Source organism: Vanessa cardui, chromosome Z, assembly GCF_905220365.1.
Source record: "Vanessa cardui chromosome Z, ilVanCard2.1, whole genome shotgun sequence".
Lineage (NCBI taxonomy): Eukaryota > Metazoa > Arthropoda > Insecta > Lepidoptera > Nymphalidae > Vanessa > Vanessa cardui.
Window position 1 is genome coordinate 5,424,709 of NC_061154.1, and position 25,828 is coordinate 5,450,536.

Genomic DNA, 25,828 nt, shown 5'->3' on the forward strand with positions numbered 1-25,828 from the left:
ACATTAGCAGTGTCAAAAATTAACGGGTATTATATAAAAATGCGTAATTTAATACTTCAATCCAGAAAAGTGTAAAAAGTATATTTTATTAAGGCATATTTTGGTGGCATATGAACCATTTGATAGTAAGTGTAGTAGTAATCATCACTACCCATAGATAGATAATGGTGCTGTAACAAACCTTATTATTTACATCGCCAATACGCCCCCAATCTTGGGAACTAAGATGTTGTATCCCTTGCGCCAGTTACACTGGTTCACTCGCCGCTCAAACCGGAACCAGAGTTGGGCTTTGTGCATCATATCTGGGTAAGATGGAGTTATACGAAGCCTTAACATAAAGTATTGGGAGGTGGAATTAGAGCAAGGTGGGTCAGGTTAATTATGAAGGTTTGCTCACGATGATTTTCTTCTTCGACGGACTACAGTAAAAAACTAAACAGAAATTCAGTAGTATTTTATTTATCTTAAATAAGTATTTTTTTTTTTAATTTTAATAATACTATTTATTTTTAATTTCGATACTTACAGAGTTTTATCTTTGATTTGCAAGTAAGTCTTCATGTCCTTCAGCATACAAATCTTTGGCTTGCTGTTATGGAGCCGAGGTGCCGAGGTTCCCGTCTCCTTGGGGAATCTAGTATGAGCCTTGGAGAGATCTGGTCACAGCCTAGTAAATTTTAATTTTAGTTTTCTATGATCATAATCAGAGAATAAATTATCACCGTCACGCGTAATAGATACTAATTATGTAGGTAGTATTTACGTTTCAAATTAATTTTTAAACAAATGCTAAAACTAAAAAAATAAATGCGTCTTATATATAAATACCTGCTGCACTCTATAAAGAAATATATTACTGTACCCTCTTTTATTTTTCATTACATTTCTTCAAATAATACTACAATACTATTAAGTTCATAATTGTTTAATATCATACCAACATTATTTAACACGGAATAATATCCCATTATTATCCAATTATTTTGTTATTTAAAAAAAAAAAAACAGAAAATCTAAATGTTTATATATAACCAGTACCCTATTTACAAAGAAAAAAAATTACATCGTATTAAATAATTTAAGGAGTTTTCGATAGTACTATTAGTCACTTCAAATAGGTATAGTGGTATAATGTCTTTAAACGATCGAGATGACTTTATAAGTATCTACTATATTCATCGAACTAGAAATAAATTTTCATACAGCTTTCGTTCTCTATTCGTTAAACACGTGTAAAATATGGAGATATTCCTAGAAAAACGTTTCGTAATATTTCCTTACATTTCCCATTATTTTGTAACATGTCTGTTAATTGAATATGGCTTAAGGCTTAACTACCCCACCCTCGATGTGTTTTGGCTCTAAATCAGTATTTACAACTCGCCTCGTAGGGGTGATAAATGAAAACGTCTAATAAGTTTAATATTTCGGAAGCATTTCTCAATTTTCAATTTCCGTTTTTCTTTATTGTGGATATCTGGGCTATTAGGATAATTTCATTCCATTTTTTAGTTTTATTTATAGTTTTCTATTTTAAAATTATGATTTGTTTATAATAACAAATATGTTAGAAATAAATATAATCGAAGACTTGTAAAATATTGTCTGAATAAACGATAGTATTTGGGCAGAAATACAAATTTAGATTTGACTAGACTTTAGTATACAAAATAATTCAGGATAGCTAGGACGAACAGTTAAATTTGTTTCTAACCTTGTAGGGAAAGAATGTTACAAGAACGTTACTTAACCTATTATAATGATATTATCTCCACCTTAAATATTATTGCGTCTTATTGAAATTATAGGAATTCACGAATGTATTTGTCGAATTTATAATAAAAAGTCTTAATGCCAAGTAATTACGTTTAACAGACCATCAAGTTTTCCACAAGTGGGTTCAATTAAGCCCTGCGGGTTTTTTAAAAGTCAACGTGAGGATTATATTAAGAGGAGAATTACATATAGCACCAGTAATACTAAATGTCGAGAAATTAAAAAAGTAAGATACTTTTTGTAATACAAGTAAAGTAACAGTCAGTAAATTTCCCACTTCTGGGCTTCACTCCTTTTCAAGGAAAGGCATCGGACGCATGGCAGGACATGTGGCAGTATTTTACCAACACACGCATGTTTTTCCAAGTTTTCCATCACTGGTATAAATGAGGTGAATGTTGCTGGCCAGGGTTCGAATTGCTATCAGCGGATAAAGATTCAAGTGTTATATATAACCACTGGACATTCTTAGGTGAATTAAAAAATAAAACCAGCCAATCGTCAAGTCAGTTTGCCTCGTTAAAGATCTTCAAATAAATGTATCTACTGATACAGAACAGAGTATTGATATATGCTACAACTACTCCTGTATTGAAGGAGCCTTAGGATTGGGATATTTGCAGGCTGTGATATTTGTTACATTAATTATTACTAGGTGAACAGTATAATTGTGGGCAAAGTTATCAACCAGTTATAACAACATTTATACAAAATACTAAATTTGGAACTATGAACGTATGTATGTGATATACAAACTTTGTAACAACTTTAATCACATGCTGATTTTTAAATTATTGATAATACCAGAAGATATTATTAATATTAAGATTTGAATGTAAATTTGTTTAAGAGCATATAATTTTTAGCGAAAATCTCCTATCAACGGGTTCTGAACGTCAAATAGCAAACTATGTCATTACTATTTACGGAGCTTTTGGACTTCAAAGCGGCGATGACAGACAAACTGATAAACGCTATAGCAAACCTCCCAGTACATTCGTCAGAGTTTCCTTTTGCGGTCAAATGGTAAATTATTAATTAAGTAACTTGAATATAAATTGCAATCCATATATTAGACATCACAAAATATTTATTTTTTGAAAAAAAAAAGATTAATGTATCTAATATGATTTAAATATGTATCTACATATTTTCGATTTTTTAGGCGAAAACGGCGATCCATCCTCTAAATAATAACCCCATGTATTGCGAACAAATATCTATAGCAGAAATGTTTCCCAGTACAAGTCAAATCATTAATTTCGACGTTTTTTCTAAAGAAAGCTGTTTCAATCGGATTTTGGGCAGGACGAACCTCTGTTTAGGGGATATTTCCCACGACGGAGAGAATGGTAAATAAATGTGGAATTAATTCTTACCTATACTTAATTTCGACCTCAGCGGCTAAAAGCAAGACATACCAACCCACAAATACACTCAAATAGATGCACTCTGTATTCCCTCACTCTTGTAATCCGACGAGAGAGAAAATATGATACGACCGGAATAAGTTTAGTTTAGCGATGGATTTTATGTATTTCACATAGCATAAGCAGATTATTACTTTTTTGACAACAAAATCAAAATGTCTTTTCAACAGCTCCATCTTAGCTTTGATCCCAGAACTTCTGGATCTGCAAACTTATGAGTATGCAGGAGTTAAGTTAATAATAATTTAAAAATGTAGTCCTCACATACGTAGACTTAATTTTGAATTGTATAAATTAAAACAGAATTTTGTTCATAAAATAAATGTTTTTTTCTTAATATAATGGTCAAGAGAAATGGAGGAAAGCGTAACAGCATATCAAACATTAGTAGATATATTTATTTCAGGAGATTCTAATGAGTCTCCTAATATCGTATCTGCTTATTGATTGCATTATACTGTTTGGTATATTTTGCGATTAGTAAAGTTATTCCGTGAAAAATCATCCTTTAAGCTTTATTTGTTCCTCTATATAACATAGTATAATGGGAATTTCAAATCCCCAGACATTTACATTTTAGTTGTAATGTAGCTGCTTATCGGTGACAAAAGGACATACCTATTGGACCAGCTTACGTCTTTTTCATTTCTTTTTATAGTTTTATGTTATATGTGCTTTATTAATAAGTCTTATATGTTGAAGGTTTTTTACCAACATTCGGACCATCTCTTCTTCATATTTATACAAGCTCAACCCCGAGCACGAACGGCACCAATATTGACGGACCATTTCACCGCGGAGCTCTCCTTGTAGCGTGCAACGTCATAGTACCGTGGTATCAAAAGAACCTTAAAAGTATAACCGTGGAGCCAGTAGCACCCATTCGTCTTGTAATTATCCATTATGATATTAATTCATTTTTAATGATATACTCGTATTGTATTAATCAGCGATAAACTTTAACATAAAAATATGATGTCTCGATATTGTACGTCAAAGCTAAAATTATTATTTTTGTGTTCTGTCAATAATGATATAGTTTGGACTTAGAAATTTGGCAGTGGTTACAGTCCTCAGAGAGCACTGAAGGTTCGGATCAGAAGACGTTGGTCTTGCAAATCCTAAAACTCTTTGCTGTTGTGTTTACTTTACAAGCCATCAGATTGTGAAGATTAGCGTCTTATTGTATGAACTGCTATTTTGTACTTTCTGTTGAGTATGGCAGCTATTATCGGTTGACATATCCTGACATCATTTCAATATGTATTACGAGCAAAGTGAATTAAAAAAGAGTTATCTGATCTTAAATTTTACACTAACAAAAGTGGTATATTTTTCTGAAATGAAGGCCGATTGAATTTCAAGTTACTTTCAGGAAAATCTATGGTCATTTGAGGACTTCTGTGTATACTGTCCGATTTTCGAAGTATCGATGCTCAATAGTAGAATAACCGGCCAGTCTTGCGGTGTCGCAATTACGGTCGGTGAGATGGTTCATGATAACAAGTCAGATGAAGGTATTTCAGTATAAAATCGATATCCAACTATATATATTAAACAAGTGATCCGATTATACTTCATTATGGTATCCAGATAATTAAAACCTCTTTGATTAAACAACTATTTGTTTCAGAGTTCATAAAAATGATGAATAAAATACGTGAGTTGCATTTTAAATGTATACCTTTTTTTGACGTATAACTTAACATAAAAAATATTTTTTTGTTGTAGAGACTCGTAAGTTGCACTATACGGGTAGTCTCGATGTAGTGCAAACTCAATCTGATTATGGTTACCTTGATTTTAATACTGCGTTCCCTGTTCTGCAATTAGCAGCCAGACTGCCCGATTACAGATATAAAATGTACAGAAATAATATGATTCGTGCAGTGGTTTATAAATTGGTCAGTACGTTCTCATTATTTAAATTAAGAATTCGTAAAGAAATACTCATTTGAGGCAATAATAGATGGCACAGGCGTAAAAACGATTTATATTTAAGAATTTTTTTTTATTTAGGAGGAAGTTTTAGATGACGTAGACAGCCGGCTTAAGACCTATGATTATTCCTCTCCTATGGTTCTCATGAAAGAGTTAATGACAGTATTAGAAGATACAACGACAGCTATTGTAAAATTTTTGGACGCGGTTCACTTTTGTAATTCAATTGACAATAAAGGAGAAGACATTTCTAAACAATGTAATACGGAATTGGAACAAAAACAGTTGAAAGTACAGAAGGAGGAAATCGTAAGTATTTTTAGGATTACAGATAAAAGTAACTTCATTTTGAGAAAAGAGTGTGGAGCTTAAGCTTACACAATTATATATTTATTAATTGTGTAAGACCCGAGAGGTTAGAAGGCCCAGTGGTGGTGGCGTGGTGGAACACGTACATCTTAACCGATGATTGTGGGTTTGACCCAGGCAACCACGCACCACAGAATTTTCATGTTCTAATTTGTTTTTATAATTCATCTTGTTTTCGGTGGTCGAGGAAAACATCGAGAGGAAACATGCATGTGTCTAATTTCAACGAAATTGAATCCACCTTATTGGAGCAGCGTGGTGGAATATGCTCAAAAAAAGCCTTTTCCTTAAAGGGAGATGAGGCCTTAGCCCAGCTGCGGAAAATTTACAGGCTGTTGTTGTTGTTGTTTGTTGTGCAATCAGGTATTAGCATTTGCTACTACCGTATACACGTGCATCATGCCTATTTAATATTTTTCTTTTAGCTAATTAAAAATAAATATTGAATAACAAAAAGTACTTAGTCTTGTTTACATCATTAAAAATCAGAATCAAGCCCAAACAAAACCGCTACGTCATAAAGGCATTATTTGAACTGCGTTTTCCCCCTTAATAAGTAGTTCAATTTCGATGTGGTTGGAGCATCCGGTGAATTTTTGAAGTCGATTTTTGAAAAATGTTGTTTATTTCGAAAAAAAAAATACTATCAAATATGTTTCCATTTCTGAAACGCGAAACTTTTAAAATCGCATCGTCTAATTTCTATGTAGTTTGCGGCATTCGATGCAGTTTTTAAGGTTGAAAAATGCTATTTTTTAATCAATAGGTACATATTTACTCACACACATAAGCGACTAGAGGACAAGCTATGAATAGTCAAAATAGATTTCTAGTACATCATAACGTAAAAAACCGATGATAACTCGATTTTCAAAAATTGAGCTGCAATAACAAGCCTTTTTTTCAATAAAGCCTACGTAAAAAAAAGCGTATTGCGTAGTAATACCTATGTAACTAAACGTTTGGTGTATTAGTAAATACTACGAAACGCCATCCATGGTAGTATGCAAACGAAGTCAAATATTTGCATATTCACAAACCACTGAACACAAGAGCAGTGCAAAGTTAGAGAGCGGACTTAGCGTGGACGGTGAATGCAAATATTTTTATAATTTTGACTACTTTGATGTGTAATGACAAGAACAACATGTGCAGCCTGAAAATTTCCCACTGCTGCGATTAGTCCTTATCTCCCTTTTTAGGAGAAGCAGTTAGCAGGATATTCTACCACACTGCTCCAGTGTGGGTCGCCTGATTCATATGTGGCAGTATTTAGTTGAAATTAAATTAGATAATATTCAGTTGATGTTTCCCCACGATGTTTTCCTTCACCACTGAGCACGAGGTAATTTATAACCACTACACCTCGTGCCACTAAGCCCCGATGCTAGTAATGAGTTACATCTTAAAGGATGAGTGAGCCAGTGTATCTACAAGAACACAACACTTGGTGGCATATTGGTGGTGGTTATGAAAGTAGTGGTTTATTTTTGACTAATATTATCTTATCAATGTCAGACTAATCTGTCTATATACATACTTTCAATTTAAAAATATGAATGATTTCGATTAATGAAAATATGCAAACAATGTACTATGCAGTCAGATAACAAACAAATAAAAATTATTTGAAAAACTTGTTTCTATTTTATTTGAATACAAAGAGTGTTCAATAGTATATTTTTGACAAGTAAACGTATTAATTAATAACTTGAAGGACAATGTTTCATTTATAATCATAAATTAAAGCGTAGAAACAAGCGTTTATAAATATCTAAGAAAAATATCGGCAGATGTATACATAGTTGAGATAATTTTCATTTGTTTAAATGAAGTCGTTTTATTTACAAATTCTTTTTAATAAATTATAATCTTCTTTTAATGATCATTATTTTGTCTAAGATATCGTTCCTACGCTTATTAGAACAAGAAAAATAATTATCGGAATTGTTACATATAAAGTTTAATGAACAATCAATTAATATATTTATGTATGTTTTTAACATCTGACGAGATGACGATGACGAAAGACATATCGCGTTTTGTAATTAACGAGAATATTGTGAGAAAATCTATTTCAGGGATGATGTTCTACTGGATAAAGTTTTTGGCGGACGAGCAAATGGGCTACCTAATGGTAAGTGGTCACCAAAGTCTCAGACAATGGCATGACACATATTAACCATTTCATAAATCACCAATGCGCCACCAACCTTGTGAACTGAATTGTTATTTTCCTTGTTCCCGTAGTTACATTGGCTCACTCATCCTTCAAACCGAAATACTACAATACTGCGTATTTTTGTTTGGTGATAAAATATTTGATAAGTAGGTGGTATCTACCCAGACGAGCTTATACAAGTCTTATTACAAAGAATTAAAACACATATACAGACTAACACAGTTCTTCATAAAAAAGGTTACCCTTAACAAAAGAACAATAGCAAACAATAGGACATTTTTATGACACTACAATTTCTTTAAATTTACTTATAGGAAAAAGTACATCGAAAAATATTGCAAAAAATAAAATACAGTTCAAATTATGACATGAGGTCGGTCAATGAGGTCGCAAGTTCGAAGGAAATAAGCATCGGTTCTAGAAAAGCTGTGAAACAATTGCTTGCCGATATAAGAATAATATCTCAGGAACTAAAGGATCACACTTATGATGTAAATTAATTTTAATTAATCTCATGTTAATATTGGATCTTCGGGAGTATTCATCTGTAAATAGTATACGAGAACGTCGCTTTTTGCCTCTGAATTTCCGCTAACTGCATTCAATCGATTATTCGGAATTTAATACGATTTTCGTTAATACAAAGAATACGAGAAAGGTTTGTAATATATATATTGTACAAAATGGATAAACTATGTCAGTTTTTTATATATTTTAATTTATTATTTTAGTTTTAATATTTACTTAATTTATAGTCCTTATTGCATGTGTTACCGTAAACGTGGGTACGCCACTCCGAGGTCCCGGATTTGAATCGCGGCCGATTCGATATAGAAAAAGCTAACTAGTTTTCAATATTTTCTTGAATTTAGGTGATTTTGTGGTGCCGTCGTTACTTCTGATTTTCCACCACACAAGTGCTTACATTGGATCAGAGTAATGTTTATGTCCAATATTTGTTTATTTCTTTATTTGTTTCATCCCAAATGTAGCATTTAGTTTCGATTCGATAATAGATTTATCCACGCAACATTATCGGCGTACATTCTATGTGTGTGTCTCGTGCTTACAATATATCTTAGTGTGCGTGATTATAAGAGTAAGGACAGCCAAAATTAGTTTATATCTGTTAATGCATGGGGATAACCTAACGTAGAAGGGTGTGAATGTGTGTGAATAAATCTATAACTGGCGTGCGCGTGGATCGGTTTAAAAAGTGCACTTTTCTCCATAGATAAGCCTATCTTTTAAGTACAATAGTATCGTCATTGTCACATGTCAAATTGTGATATAACACGCCCCTGTTCTGCGGTAAGTTTCGCAGATTCTTACATACGGGCAGGTCAAACTTACCATAAAACGTATTGTCTGTAATCAGAAGTGGTTGTTCTGCAGAAATCATGCATTTGACTTAAATATTTGCAGCGTTTGTTAGTTCGCAAAAGTTGCAAGTGAAATAAATGCTTAGAAAAATACAAACATCAAATTGCATATTTCCTCCTTTACCAAGATTCTTATAGTAATTTAAAACAAATCGTAGCGGGCGGTTGGAGCCTTGTTTGGAATTAAATTACGTAATATTATTGTTGCACAGTCCTTACAAGGCTGGCCGGGAATTGTGGTGTGGCTTTTGAGTGGAGGCTCGAGAGTTGGATTTTGTAAGATTTCCCCAACTGACGTTATTTACTCGATGGAACCGGAACAATGCGGCAAGGATTGTGGAATATTACAAACTGTTTATATAAAGGTATTCTAACAATAAGCTACTACATTTAATTACATGCCTCGCGCCGTATAAAGTGAATTTATTGCATCAAATTATGTTATAAAGCACATTTTACGACATGTTTTTACAAGGAATGATATTTTTGATTGAAGTATTAGTATGGCTTCTTAAGATTTTATTAATAAGGACCATTCTACATTGGAACTACAGACTTATATTAACATCACACATTTAAACACTTTCAATTATATTTATATTGAAAATAGATAAGCTGGCTGCCAAATAGACTATCTGATAAAAATTGTACCTCGTAGATACAGTGTAATTAATATTAATCAATTCATACATCATCAACATACATGTGGACTAATATCTTAATATTTTCCTATTGTACCACTGGCTCACTCACCCTATAAGCCGGAACAATAATGTCAAACTGTTTGGCTGTAGATTACACAATCTATTGAGTGGGACGTATGTAGACGGGCTTGCAATAAATCCTACCAATAAGAAATTATCATGTACATATATAGGATCTATATCAAAACTTACTTTATTAAATTATAACCATTGAGACGTTTTTTAGTACGTATTATGGTTAGGTACCACCCACTCATCAGTTATTCTACCGCCAAATAACAGTACTCAGTATTGTTGTATTCTGGTTTGAAGGGTGAGTGAGCCAGTGTAACTGCAGGCACAAGGGAGATAACATCTTAGTTTCCAAGGTTAGTGGCGCATTGACGATTTAAGCAATAGTTAATATTTCTTACAGCGTCATTGTCTATGGGTAATGGTGACCACTTATCAGCTGGCCCATATGCTCGTCCACCAACCTATACCATAAAAAAAATTATATTTCAGCCCTTACACTGCCCTAAACATACAAATTTTACGAGTGACTGTTATTGCATTGCGGGTAAGGTCGAACTACTCGCATGGATGGGATTATATCGGCATAAACCAGCTTTCGAAACCTGTTTGCCCGGATTACAGCTCAAAATGAGAAATTATGATATGTGCATTAAAAGCACTGTTATGGTAAATTACATTTGAATTATTTTATGAACAATTACAATAGGCAATTAATGCTATATGCCTTTGAAAGGCTTTAATGCTTTTTTTTTCTTGTATTATAATTAATTAATTTTAGAATCAATACTTTGTACAAATATGAAATCTGAAAAGGTGGTTCCCTGTATTTTTTAGATGTTTATTTACACATTTTGCTGAAAGTTCTGAAGAAAATCGTTGCGATCTGCCATCCTTTAAGAGGACGGATTTTGCCCATATGTAATTTTCCATTTAAAACCTGCGCTATCATTGCGATGTTACGATAATGATTTAGTGTCTTATTAACAAAGAGCACATTAACTAATTACTCGTGCAGACGTTTATACATTGGTTGAGTCAACTAATAAGTTGTCGCCCACTTGTAATTAGCCCACGCTAATTATTAAATGCTTAATTAATGCTACATCATGTATGCGGCCAGCAAATCTACAGGCACTGTTTACAATGATTATATGCTATTAGATTTTGGCACGCTTACATAGATAATCTAGTTTTAAATAATGACAGACTTATTATGATTTAATTTGTTTTTGATATTTGTATTGGAATTTATTAACCTCTAATACAATGTATGTGTAGTTTATTATCTATGGTTAACGAGTCCTGTCGTATGTGTAATAACCGAAACGATGTGTCTAATTGTGCTTTCTGGACCAAAAGCGGGAACACATATAAGGATAATAATCCTCTATCGATGTAGGTGTTATAGATACACATATAATGAACACCGAACTTGAAATATATGGAATATTGCTAATAAAAAATCAATCATTTATTCATCGTACTTTATGTAAATAGTATATTAAAAATACCTGTCAGCTCAAAGAAAGAAAAGCTTATGTACCATAATAATACAGTTGGGAAATGAATTTTATAGTTACGCTAATAACACTAATTGCCTATTGGTATCGTTTTGGCGTTTAAAATGTTTTTCCTTCAACTATGTATTACAAATAAAATGGTTCGCGAATGTATTATCGTTGATATAAATCTTCCACTTTTTGTTTTTAATACATGATTTATTTTTAATTTTGTATTAAAGATAAAATTAATAAAAAAAAATATTTAAGTATAGTACGACACAACTTAGATGTAGCATCGGCATAATTATTCAAACCGATCACATCCGAATTAAGTACGCTATCCCAAATAATCAACATTTATTTCTTATGTGAATATGATCTTTACATAAACGTAATAAATATCATATAATATTCGTCAATTTGATACGTCGATATATATGCACTTGCTTTCTCGGGTTGAACTGACGCGAAAATCTATATCTATATCTATAATAATTTGTTGCAGATGGTGGAATGTAAAGCGTTTATATACAAGGCAAAGTTAAAAAACGAGTGCATCGGACTTAACCCAATTCAGACATACTTAAGAATATATGTATTTAACACTTTCAAAGAAACTAGGGTATGTAGAATATTTATAGTATAACTTTCGTTTAATATTTATAGTGGTTTATAATTCAGAACAAAGTTATTTTATATGGCTTAAGTCAGAATTAAATGGCAGATATGCATCTATGCAATATTTATCTGTCTCTTTCTATAGTATACTTTAGTTAAATTGTCATTGAATTATTCTCAAACGTTGTTCATTTATTTTATTATTTGTTACTTATTATTATCATCATCATTCTCCTGCCCTTATTCCAATATTATTTGGGTTCGGCGCAGCATGTCTTCTCCGCGCATATTTCTCTGCCGGACGTCATCTCACTGGTAATATTCTTTATAGCCATAAATAGTAATTGTTTTTTTTACCTAAAAATTCTTAGGAACAGCCCGCACTCTGTAAGTTGAATCTGGTAGTCTGGTAAACACTTCGGATTCGCCGTCTCATCAGTATGTGGGAATAGCTGGAAAGTTTGCTGCTCGCATTTCAGCGCACTTTAATATGTCTTGTGTATTGTACTGGTCTCCCTGTTGACCGAAATCGGTTATGATTACATTATGAACTGGAATCTGGGAGCTGAGATGGCTCAGTGGTTAGAACGCGTGCATCTTAACCGATGCTTTCGGGTTCAAACCCAGGCAAGCACCACTATATGTATGTGCTTCATTTGTTTTTACAATTCATCTCGTGCTCGGCGGTGAAGGAAAACATCGTGAGGAAACCTGCATGTATCTAATTTAATCGAAATTCTGCCACATGTGCATTTCACCAAGCCGCATTGGAACAGCGTGGTGGAATATGTTCCAAACCCTCTCCTCAATGGTAGAGGAGGCCTTAGCCCAGCCGTGAGAAATTTACAGGCTGTTATTTAACTTTTTTTTTCGAACTAAAAGTACTCTTTGAATTGAATGGGTATCACCAAAAGGTATCGTCTCTCTTCTCTGTCTCTAATCCATCCAGATAGACACGTAAAATTCAATCAACGTGGAGAGGTTCCTGGTCGTTATATCAATAAAACTTATAAGACGCAGCAGTATCAGATATGAATTTTGTAATTTAATTTGAATTACTTAAGAGTCAAGTTTCAATTTAATGTTTATACATATGTTATATCGGGTATATACTACGTAAAGTGCCTGATTCAAAGTTACAGGTTGAAATATTCAGAAATTATATTTAGTAACACGTTTAAGCTACTCGTCTACACTTTAGTCCACATCGATTTGAATTCTACTGCTTCCAGTTTAGGATTATCGTTCATATTTCACTGAATTTCGAAAACATAAATGTTATAAAATCACTTCAAACTAATTTTATACTTTGGACGCTTATTCTATGAAAAGTCCGAATTCATCACTTTTGACGGTATTCATAATAGATATTCAAAATTCGTTGGCTATTTGCGTGTGCCTCAATAAATATAATTAAAAAGTATGCGACATTTCGCAAGAACTGAGCTCTGAATTAAAAAAAAAAAACATTTTTTTTTAAATATTCTTTCGTTCGAATCGATGTGGTGAAAATATTTACTCTACTACTATTCCAATTTTAAAAATTATAGGTACAATGTAAAACTTTAACACCGGTATGGAATCAAGTTCTCAAGATACAAAGGATGGTTTTTATGACCCCGGAGAGACTTACTAACAGCCCCGCTATTGTTTTAGTCGAAGTTTACAATACAGAGTTATCGGTTAGTGGAAGAGGTCAAATTGTATTATCGATCTACAGCGTCATAAATGTAGCTAACGCGAATTTACAATGGGTGCTTTACCTGATACTAAAATGTGGATGATCAATATATTAATTGGCTCTTTACCTTCATACGAATCGAACACCTCGTGTAAAATAGTTTATTATTATTATTAATAATAATAATTGGCATTGATAAGCGGTGTTGTTGTTTATACAGAACAAATTTAGTACTATAGATTTTTAATTGAGAAAGTCTTTTTAAATTAGACATCTAGTGATGATTTGATGAAATATCATGAACATTTAAAATAATTCATTTTCATATAGTCTTTTTATTCAACGTTTGTATTAAGATAAAATAATCATCCAAAATTCATAACTTAAATTAGATTCAACGTGCAGAACTTAAACGTTTAATGTTAATATTCAAATAGCTGACCTTTCAAAGTTGCTTTGAGAAAGTCATATAAAGACCTGGTGATTACTTGACCTATCTCAAAGTTATAGTATAAGTCGCTGGCATTATGACTATAGGCAGGTAAGTAAATTTTCAGTTAATGTCTTGAAACACACATGGTTTTGCAAAGCCTTTTGAATTTATCGATTAAAGTAATATAAGTTGTGAAGCCACCATTTTTTTTAAATATAAATTGTAACTATTGACTTTCTTTAAATAATCAAACACTTCATAAAACGAACACTTACAGTCTTACGTCAAAATAATAAGGTTACGTTATATGTATTAAAATAGAGGTTGTATTTTTTATTTTCATGAATTGATTTGTTTCCAATTTTAGGGCAAATCAGAACTTATCGGGCGGTTTGAAGTGAAACCAACTGTAATACAGGAGCAAGATATTGAATCTGCGCCCAAGCTTAAATGGTACGATTTGTCTAGAGGTCTAGACAGCACGGGACAAGTACTCATGTCTGCTCAACTAATGCAGGTATTATGGACTATTATATTTAATTCATTATTAATTATATCTATGTTTCAATTAACTATAAAGGTATGAGTCGATTCCAGTTCTTTATCTTTTTCATTTTATATTGGAAGAGTGTTCGTTAGAAAATGTATTCGCCCATACATTTTAGGGATATATGCTCTTCCTACATGTATGGAATTATTAAAAGTCGAGTAAGTCTTTCCGAAGTTCCTAATTTTAGTTTCGTTTAAAAATACTACTAATAACGGCGAATCAATATTCGATATAGTGTATACGGGAATGGAATCGGCATACATTTCAATCACTTCTAAGGAGTTCTTTCTATTACATATATCTATTTACTATAATAATTTGTGTATATCCTATGCTCTATCTATCTTAGTATTTTTTAATGATATATCTTTTTATGTTAAAACTAAGCATTGCTTTGAATGCTTTGAATGCTTGAAATGCGCTACTAATATTGTTATAAGAACTATTCTTTTGTTTTTGTAATGAGTTACATATGATCGGGCATATCAAATAATGTAGTACTCTTCATTTATGTATTTAAGTCATGAATATATACCTATATGTTCATGACTTACCTAGAGGACTAGAGGACTACAAAATAAATTGCATATCATTAATATATAATGTTTCCCAAACAATTATCGCTAATGCCACTCCAGAACACGTCGAAATTTTGAGCCAAGGAAGATAAGAAAAGAAAGACAACAACAATTAAAGCATAACATCAACTTAATCAAATAAATATATTGGTCTAAAAGTAGTTTACTGACATCTACCTACTTTGATTGTACGGTTCTATGTAGTTCCTAGTAAATTTATTTACTGACTTGTAGCGCCATCTCTATTTAGTAATATGTTATGCCACCGCGTTACACCATATTTAATATCTGTCCTAGGTAATTTAATATTTTGTTTTGTTTTAAATAATTTATTACGAAGAAAAGATTGCTTTCTATTTTAACTTACGTATAAGAAAGATATGGAAAACAGCGCCATCTATGAGAAAGGTAACAAACCAATGTTCCACTTAAATGTGAACTACGCGAACAAGTTCGTTGAGATTTTGTAGAGGGCGTTAGTAGTATTTGCAACTAGGCACTTTCATAGAGTTCGTTCTTTCGTTCAGTAACCAATCAATTATAAAAGCTATGTTTTTAAATAACGATGCTTTGAATTTGTAAGGAGTATGCTTTTTGTTAATTGATAAGTCGCATTTCCATTTTTGAAGTTTAAAATCATCGCAAAAAAGAATGAAATCCGTGAGGTCCATATTCCGGGCTCAATTAATTATCACGGGACCGGCTTCGTATAAGTAGAAATTCAAATAAGGGCCCTTTGGAGTCCTTTGATCATGATCTAAGTCATAATGAATCAAATGGACGCGCTGTAAAATAAAATAAAGCTAGACCGTTTCGTGATTATGTCTTTCATAGATATCGAATGATTAAATTAATAATATAATTTATTTCATTGTTTTACTATCGACGTGGAATTTCAATGATGAAGTACGGCGTAAGATTTGAATCCTAGTAAGTGTGGGGAACTGATTTGACATGTCTGATATCCTCCCTAAGAAGCAAATATAACTCATGAGCTCTATACATTTTTACTGTTAACTTGTACATACTAATAAAACGACTTATTGAAAGCGTATCGAGTCAATGCTTTATTTCATGATAATTCTTCAGAATTATATTGAATCTGCCTGTTCGATTTGAACATGTCAGATCACCTTTATAAAAAAATCGCAGGAAAAAATTACTAACAGTTCTAGCTGAAAATAATACTTATGTATTATAATAGCGAAGATTGACCTCTGGATGCGTTTTTCGTTAACACATGTGCGTAGTGTTCTTTTTCAGAAATAAATTAAAATAGTTATCATTGTGGCACCTGCATCGCCTTCATTCGCCGCGACCTCTAAGGAAACTCAAGCGTCATTTTGTTGTTAGATCAACTCAAAGACAATTTTTTGTTCATATATTCATTTTCATCAGAAATTCTTTAATCCTAGGTCTTTGTACATAGCATGAAATTTACTGTAAGTCTTTCTGAAAAGTAAGGTTAATCTTTTTATTTTTTTTTAATACATTATATAGCTATACGTCTACATATAGAATATCGGTGACGTCAGAAATATACCTAACACTGTTTCCTGTTCGCTGCCTTGTTATCAAAGGCTGCTCGTTTGATATTGATATAGTGATATACTTATTATGTATAATATAAAAGTAACCTTGTTTATATATCATGTAAATATTTATTTCAGATTCCAGAGAAGTTACTTAAAAATATTATTTATAGCCCTGTTGAGGAAAGCTTTACTGCCGATTTAAACATATTGGATGTTACTGATGACTATGTGCCCTTACCGAAGTATCTATTGCCCGTTTCAACTTTATACAAGTAATTACGTGATTAATAACATTATGTTTGAGAATAATATACTTTGATTGTTTGATGTTGGCACCGTTCAACCGATAGTCGGGCACATGATGACCCAGACGAGACAATGTGTGTGTCAAATTGTAAGGGCATAAGACAGCATCGTGCCTTGTCCCCTTACGGCTACTGTCGGCAAACGATTCGATGTTACCCCCGAAGCCTCAAGAAACATCACGTCAGAGACTTAAAGAGGCATTATAAGACACGTGGCGCACTATAATTATAGTAACATACTTTGTATTTTATAATATTTTATTATTAACAGAATGTGCATTCTCTTCAGAGTCGATGTGTACTGGTGGGGCTTTCGTGACGTTGATATAACTAGAAAACTGGGAGCCGTTATAGAAATCGAAGATTTTAGTATAAAATCTGACATAATATTTAACAAACAATCAAATTCAAACTTCCCAAATGGACGTATATCGGAAATATTCGAAGCGCCGCTGAGCGAAGCGTACTGCCCGATGTTAAATATCAGACTGTTCGATAGTAGTACGTTTGGTCGAACGCAATACCTCGGCACGAATATTGTAAAGAATCCCAACAAGTACATATTGCGTTGGTTGGAGAAAACTGACAGAGAGGCGTCGCTTAAACGAGCTTCGGTGATATCGTCACAATTTATGCAAGGTACGTACGTTTTACATTTTTGTATAGAAGCTCTGATTATTTTATACATATACTCAGATGGAAAGCGTTATTTAATTTTCGAAAATATTTAATTTTGTGATAAATCTTTCACGCATACAGGCAAAAGAGGACCTATCTCTTTTATAGGTGATGTATGCCCATACGTGGTAGATGTGTGCATTCATAGTATTTGAGTGTGTGTGTGTATAGTATATATGTATATAGTTTTGAGACATAAATAACAATTATAACTAAATTATAAGAGATTAAAAATGATGGATACTGTAAATAGCCTTTACTTAGCTAGCTCTTTTGTTTGTTTGAGTCGAATTTATTAATGCCAGTTTAACCGTTTTTAGTAAATCAGACATTATTTATAAAAAAGAGTTCGGTGGTTAAAGAAAATAATGTAATTGATAATAATTGCGCTTCTACAAGAAAATTAGTGTCAATGACCAGGTCAAAATATTCGAAATGGAAAGATCTGTTTTGGCAAAAAGAACCCGATGAAGAAGAATATACCTTGCTTCCTATATTTTCAACGAAAAATAGAAATAAATTAGACCCCGTAACGGCGGAACCTAAACGAAAAGATTGGTGGCTAAAATATTCTCAATCCCAAACAGTAAGATCTAATCACACACATTCACACTATTTAACATTCGACGAACTCCGTGGTCGAGTAGAGGTAGTTTTCAACGGTACGCCACTCCGAGGTCCCGGGTTCGATTCCCAGCCGAGTCGATGTAGCAAACGTTCTAATGTATTGTTACTTCCGACTTCCGATAACACAAGTGCTTTAGCTACTTACCTAGGGATCAGAGTAATGTATGTGATGTTGTCTAATATTTATTTATTATTAATTACTATTTAACTTTAAGAAAATTGGAAAAACACAGGTAAAAAGTCATCACAATATCGCAATCGAATGGATGACACCGTTTAAGTTGGTTTCACCGAATTAAGTTTATTTTTCTCATTATTGTACGTATATGGTAGTACTAAATAGGTTTGGTTCCTATCTTATACATACATTAATCAATTTGAATTCAATCTTCGAACTTATCGTTTTGAATTAGCACAGGTTCGAAGACACCCAAAATAAAAATATAGTGTCAATTTTATTGTGTCCAACTATTTTTTCATTTGGTTAATTACAGGACAATAATGACGATGAAATTGTTTGTGGTACGGATAAATTAATTGTAAGTAACAATTTTTCTGCTTGGTGTTAGATCTTTGTGCAATTGAGTTAATTCTCGTAACATACAAATCTCGTAATATCAAATACCAATACTTTGTGGTAGTAGGTTGTGTTCCGGTTTGAAGGTGTTGGTCAGTATTACTCCAGGCAGGGACTAAAATCCCAAGAATTTTAGTGCATGTACTTTATACAACGCCTATGTCTCTTTAGCATCAGGTGGCCTGTTGGGCCGTCCCAAACAAACATTAAACTGATTTTTATATCTATAAGACGTTACACTGACAAAGTTATCATCGACCTGTAAAATTTTATTAATAAAAGTTTTGTATCTTTACATATAAATTTAAGTGTTTTTTTTTTATTTTATCATTCACAACAAAAAAGTGAGCTGATTACATGATTATGAATTATAATAGTTCAGGGTGTTGATATTGGTAATAGATACATATATTTTTTCAGGAATATCTAGGCAATAAGCTTTGTATGAGAGCTTCGGAAATCTCCAAAATTTCTATGATCAGTATTTCTACAGGCAATGTACGAGTATGTATGTATGTTATGAATAACTCATAATATAAGCCAAATAAAAACGTGACGGGGTTAGATGTATCAGCAACGGGTACGATCGAAAAGATTTCCTGGCGCTTTATTGATATTTCTTTATAACTCCTGTCATAAAAAATATCTTAAGATATTTTTTGCAATATAACTAAATCAGGTCGAGTGAATGTAATAAATGAAGGAAAAAATAAAATAATTTACAGCTTTTCGATTCCGAGCTGGAGAATCAACCCGAGTTTTCAAAGTTCAAAGATTGGTGTAGAACTCTAAAACTTTATAATGGAAAGAAAACAGGTATCCGTGAGACAGACAGGCGTCTATATTGCGGCTTGTTAAAAGCCGGATTGGCCATCTATAGATGGCCTCCGTCCGATAACAAGACAGCTGTTACTTTCAGCGGAATTGAATTGAATAGAGGGTAAACGCGCATTTATTTTTAATTATTGTTTATGAAACTCTTCTTTTCCAGTAATGATTGTTTGATCTTAAGTTTATTTGCTGCATTCGACGAGGTCTGGAGTTCAAGCTTGATTACAGTTAGTGGCTTGTTCTGTCCAAAACTGGCAACGATCGTGTCGCATTGCGGTCCTATCGTTTTATTATTGCGAGGAAAGCGAACTTCTGTTTGCCCATACACTTGTTGAGGCTGTCTGCTGACCGAAGTCGATGCAGCATCAGCATCATCGAGATTTTACTATGTCCTGTCATATCATATGACGGACTCTCTGACTATTATTAAAGTAATATGATAAACATATACAGATTTAAATTCCGTTTGTGCAGATTTTTTGACGATCATCCGAATAACGACCCTGCGAAGTTTTTGATCCGAGTTTACATTGTTAAAGGGATCAATTTAAAAACGAAAGAGTTTGTTCGAAAAACGAGTCCGTACGTCGTATTGAGTTGCGGAAACAAACAATTGGGAAATCGTAATAGCTACCTGCCGAGCAAATTGAATCCTATTTTCGGAAAGTATGACTTGAATATAATGTGGAATTGAAATGCGAGATGTATGCATGTGATGTAACTATTATGAATACATGTTACGCATTACAACTGTTTATTATTTTTCCAGAATGTACGAATTCCGGTGTAATTTACCCGAAGATTACTTGCTCACAATATCCATGTACGATTACGATGTCTGCTCACTAGATGAATTAATCGGATCCACTAAAATCGATTTAGAAGACCGAATTTATACTAAGCATCGTGCTCGAATTGGACTCCCCTTTGAATACAGCCTGTAGGATTTCTTTATAACGATGACTTAATTTCTTTTATATGAGATGTTTTATATAAACAAAAGAATTTAATGGCAAAATTGTATGGAAAAATAACAGTTACATTGGAAACATACTGCATAAAATACTTGGCGTACCTCGCACTTTTATTCAAGTTTGATTTAATTTGATTAAAAAAAACATTGTTTTAAATTTATTTTTGGTTATTATGGTCACCTAGTAACACGTCTAATGTAAGGGCTTGCGAATATGTGTGAGTGAACATTGTGTGTTAAAACAACCAAGCGTAATCGATTAAATAATGGCGACGATACTTGAAATTCAATAATTTAATTTTTTCGGTTTCATTTTACAAAAGTCATACACCCAAAAATGAAAATGTTATTTGATGTAATGAACAACCATTACATTCATCATGTCATTTTAAATTAGCCGTATAATAAACGGACAGACACTTTAACTTCATTTATTTGTATGGATTAAATAATTCAGCTGTTTATTGTACAGACAGTCGTGAAGCGAGATACAATTTCCAAGAGACGTTTAAAGAAAGAGGAAATAAGTTCCAAGTGATATCATATCGGCATAGCATTGATAATCTAAAATTACTAGGATATTAAATCAGCATTCCATTTTCAAATCAGATTTTGTGACTAGTCACTTTTTTTTTACTCTAGTAATGATCTTCTAAAATGGCGCGATTGTACGAAGCCCTCTGTGATACTAGAAGAACTCTGTCTAAGGAATCATATTTCACCACCAATATTTATAGACAGTACGTCTCTTATACTGAATGGTATAGAATACAAAGATAATGACAAAGGTATAATAATTCAAAAAAAGAGTAAGTTTATTTTAATTGAGCTTTAGGTATTAAATTAGAAATAAAAAATGAGTTCTAAAACATTATAAATGTAAATATGTATATTTACCTTACAGGAAAGCAATTTATAAATATATTGCTAACAATATTATGTCCACGTAACAGGTGAAAGCTTCACTTCGAGTCTGGAACGCAAAGAGAATTTGTGCTTAAGTATTTTACATAAATGGCACACTTTACCATTATGTGGGTACCGTTTGGTTCCAGATCATATTGAAACAAGAACGTTGTATAACCCAGATAGACCTGAAATAGAACGAGTAAATTATAATTTATTATGAATTAGTCTTATTTATTTTAATGAACAAAGACCAGGCAGTTTATAATGACTCTTAGCGAATAAAATTATTGTAATATCAGGCACCTCCTACTAAAGTAAATTCTGTTTCATTGGGGTGGTTTAAGCGTAATTTTCTTAGCGAGAATTAGTCAGGCTAGTTAAAAGTTATGGCGTCGACAAAACTCTCAATAGTAGTCCATAAGTTGACTGTGTTTACACTAACGTGTCTACGGCGCTGTGTCTCGGAAACGTAAAGTATTTGTCCTCTCATCGGTAAGAGTGCGGGTATAGAAAATGCACTTGCTTTTGTGCATATATTTGTGCACTATAAAATGTCTCGCGCAGTTGTTACGTATCCATGACGAAAATCGGTAGGAGGGTTCGCGAACTTTTCATAGCAAATAAAGGATAAAATCTACACGATAAGAAAATATTTGACATCTTTATAATTTTCTGGTATTTCAGGGTAAGATTCAAATGTGGGTGGACATTTTTCCATTGGACACTGGTGTCTATATACCGCCCCCAATTGATATTGCTCTTAAGAAGACAGAAGACTATGAACTTCGGGTTACAATATATTCTATACGAGAGTTGTTGGTGGGCTCTGACAATTTGAAGGGTCAATTTTCTGATATATTTTTAAGAGCGTAAGTAACTCCCAAGTCTGAAGGAAATCTAGACGTGTGGGTACAGGTATAATGCTAAGTAATTTTTGATGCAAGATATTGTAAAGTAATTCGCAAATGTAGTCGTAGTGACAACGTGACTATGGGGTGGTAATGATTTGAGCGGGTTTAATATTTCACAAAATTAAGTTGTACCAAGCCATGAGTGGAGCGTGCTATGGCGTTATGTAGGTGGAAATCATCCTGCAGCTTTCTCGAGAACCTCAAATTGATCGATTCCTGCCCTCTCAGCCAGCCAGGGCTCGAAGCGAAAAAATAAAACAACTTTATAAGGCTGTTCGCTCTTCAATGATATCAATGTATAAGACGTATTGTGTGAGCAGAATGTTTTTGTTTTTGACTGCGCATTATAATATTCCATTACAAATGATATAGTCCGTCTACGTTGTGATAGCTGAGATTGTACAATCACAAAAGTATGAGTGTGGGGTCTCGAACATTGTTCCAATCGCATAAAGATATGTCCAAAAAAATGATATGCAAAATTGGAACCGACGATGAGAAAGCGAAATTATTAAGCGTCTGTGTGATTATAAATATTTACATTAGAATTAGGTATCATTAATTTGCATTCAACTCATTGCAGATGGCTCGGATTCAAGGACTATTCTCAAAATACAGACTTTGACTGCGAATGTATTAAAGGCGAAGCCAATTTTAATTGGAGGATGATTTTCCAATTTCAATATCAGCCAGCTACTCAAGAGGTTCATACAATTAAAAAGATACATTTGAATGGTCGTAATTATAATTAACCTAAACCATTTCAAACGATTTTCAGATATTTTATAAGGAAAATTTAGTTTTCACAGAATATGAAGAAAGTATTCGACCAATTCTTAATATTCAACTCATGCGTAATGGAGGTTCCATTTCGAACGACTGCTTAGGTATTCTTAATCTTGATTATTATAATTTTTAAAGTAATTGCTATGTTTTAAGTGTTCGACTACCTTCGGCTACATTCGGGAAATCTAAAGTTCTAGAAAGACCAGCAATGGCCAGCAAATCAAAACAAAACAAGTTCGTATATGAATTTGATTATCTACTCATACACTGATTATATAATCAAATTCGCTTTAATTAAGAAGTTCTGGAGAGGGCTATGTGCTAATACTCTCAGTCAAACTTCACTAAATGTGATGTGATGATAAGTTAAATGATTATAACTTGTTATTGGTATAACACGAAATATTAATAATTTAACAATAATTATTATTATTAATACTTATGTCATTCCCAATTAGTGCTCTTATATTTTACTAGATAAACTCATGGTTTTATCGGCGATAAGTTTATAATACTTGTGAATTTTTTGGGTAAAAAGTTGTCATGTCGCTTCTTGGGGCTTAAGTTTACCAAATACCAAATTTCATTAAACTTGACGTGACAGCGACACTTTTGCATATAAAACGTTGGGAAAGGATTTGTTTTCGCATCACATATAGAATGGATTCTCGTTTACCGATAGTACTACTACTAGTACTAGATATAGAAGGGGAGGTAGGTAGTTCTAGATAAGGTAGAATATGAGTACGGATTATAACTAAACCAGAACGGTACACAAGCCACACCACCAAATAAAAATTATGAGAATAAACTCTTTTTTGATATTAAATCAAAATAATAATGTGAATTGTGGCTAAAATGACTCTATTGTAGGTTCACTAGCGTTAAATCTGAACGAGATGCCTCGAGGAGTGAAGCGAGTTGACGAATGTACGTTTGATAAATTTAAGACTTCTACAAAAATTAATCTATTTTCAATGAAGAGTATTCGAGCTTGGTGGCCGTTGATCGCCCACGATCGTAATTATGAGAAAACTACGATAGTCGTGAGTGATTTTATTTATTAATTAATAGAAAAATATGTTCTAATCACGGAACGCGTGGCTAATAAAAATCTTGAATTTTTTTAATGATATAGGTTGGCGGGCGAGCATATGGGCCATCTGATAGTAAGTGGTCACCATCACCCCTAGACAATGACGCTGTAAGAAATATTAAACTATTCCTTACATCGTCAATGTGCCACCAACCTTGGGAACTAAGATGTTATGTACCTTGTGCCTGTAGTTACATTGGCTCACTCATCCTTCAAACCAGAACAACGATACTGAGTACTGTTATTTGGCGGTAGAATAACTAGTGAGTGAATAGGTACAATAATATCAATAAAGCAAAGAGTTTAGCGAGAAATAAATGAATGTTACTTATTAATTATGTAGTATATGGCAATAAATCATATAGTTAATGTTAATGTAGTTAAGTGCCGCGCAAGGGAATAGAGAACGTTGGTAAGAGTACCCATGATGGCTTATGAGAGCGTCATGTTCGCCGTCGAATAGATTAGATAGACTTATTTGTTTTGTTAAACAAATATTTCAAAAATATACAACGGTTTAATTTTTATTATTTAATGTAAAGAAGAAAGTATTGCATCATGCCTTTAGTTTAGTATGTACTAATCTTAAATCAAAGTTACGTAGACGCCTATCTACATATTATAAGTATGGAATTGACGGTAATTGACTATCTGTTACATTTTCACAGTCAAATGACTGAAAAGATATTGATAAAATTTGCTATGAAGCAAGCCTGAACTCTAATGACATAGGGATATGCCTGACACTTGAGGACCAAATTAATAATGTAATTTATTCAAACAAAGAAACGATGGATGGATTGTGTGAAAGATGATAGGACTGGAAAGAATGTTACTTGTGAGATGACGTCAGATAGGGAAACGCCGACCCCAAGTAAATTGGGATAATTGCAGGAAGATAATGATCATATAAAATTTATTCAAGTAGGCTTTTACAAGTACTTTTGAATCGTAATTTTACAGAACTATAAAAATTAAGGCTACGTTAAAATTCGGAAAGTAATTAAATATTTGAAAAAAAGTAAATTTAATGTCAGTCCATCAGCCATGATATATAAATCTATAGAAATAGAAATATATAACAGCTTTAATGATTATTTTTATTCATAAATATAGCTTAGAATTAAAGATTGTGAAACAAATAAATGATCCAAGTTCGTTTATTGATTTGTATAATTGTATTGTACATCGCTAGAAAAATACCTAACATAACTTTTATTGTTACCTTTCGCAAAGTGCAAAATGAATGCTATCCATCCGAGCATAATAGTCAGGTAACCATGGCTACGGCCGTCTTGCTCCCCGACCGTTAAACCAGTTTCATCGTGAAATGTTCACGAATAATTTACATATCCGACAAGAATTTATATATAATAGTCTATTGCAATCGCAGATAGAATAAATATAAACAAACCTTATTTCATGCGATTAGTGAT

The 25,828-nt window shown here is 32.8% G+C and overlaps 1 protein-coding gene across 1 annotated transcript in view; it reads left to right on the forward strand.

The window, feature by feature from the left end:
- Positions 1 to 25,828, forward strand: part of LOC124543398 (otoferlin-like) — a 28,682-nt gene that overhangs the window by 1,836 nt on the left and 1,018 nt on the right. Inside the window, exons 3-29 of the mRNA XM_047121614.1 lie at positions 532 to 673; positions 1,879 to 2,005; positions 2,646 to 2,805; positions 2,945 to 3,131; positions 3,912 to 4,099; positions 4,585 to 4,726; positions 4,843 to 4,869; positions 4,941 to 5,113; positions 5,229 to 5,509; positions 8,057 to 8,192; positions 9,296 to 9,448; positions 10,292 to 10,468; positions 11,810 to 11,926; positions 13,473 to 13,604; positions 14,404 to 14,553; positions 16,835 to 16,971; positions 17,294 to 17,643; positions 18,003 to 18,268; positions 19,612 to 19,826; positions 20,192 to 20,383; positions 20,487 to 20,657; positions 21,333 to 21,478; positions 21,644 to 21,798; positions 22,284 to 22,468; positions 23,094 to 23,214; positions 23,289 to 23,397; positions 24,170 to 24,342. Coding sequence (XP_046977570.1) covers positions 532 to 673; positions 1,879 to 2,005; positions 2,646 to 2,805; positions 2,945 to 3,131; positions 3,912 to 4,099; positions 4,585 to 4,726; positions 4,843 to 4,869; positions 4,941 to 5,113; positions 5,229 to 5,509; positions 8,057 to 8,192; positions 9,296 to 9,448; positions 10,292 to 10,468; positions 11,810 to 11,926; positions 13,473 to 13,604; positions 14,404 to 14,553; positions 16,835 to 16,971; positions 17,294 to 17,643; positions 18,003 to 18,268; positions 19,612 to 19,826; positions 20,192 to 20,383; positions 20,487 to 20,657; positions 21,333 to 21,478; positions 21,644 to 21,798; positions 22,284 to 22,468; positions 23,094 to 23,214; positions 23,289 to 23,397; positions 24,170 to 24,342 — 4,512 coding nt within the window. The remainder of the gene's footprint in view (positions 1 to 531; positions 674 to 1,878; positions 2,006 to 2,645; positions 2,806 to 2,944; positions 3,132 to 3,911; positions 4,100 to 4,584; positions 4,727 to 4,842; positions 4,870 to 4,940; positions 5,114 to 5,228; positions 5,510 to 8,056; positions 8,193 to 9,295; positions 9,449 to 10,291; positions 10,469 to 11,809; positions 11,927 to 13,472; positions 13,605 to 14,403; positions 14,554 to 16,834; positions 16,972 to 17,293; positions 17,644 to 18,002; positions 18,269 to 19,611; positions 19,827 to 20,191; positions 20,384 to 20,486; positions 20,658 to 21,332; positions 21,479 to 21,643; positions 21,799 to 22,283; positions 22,469 to 23,093; positions 23,215 to 23,288; positions 23,398 to 24,169; positions 24,343 to 25,828) is intronic.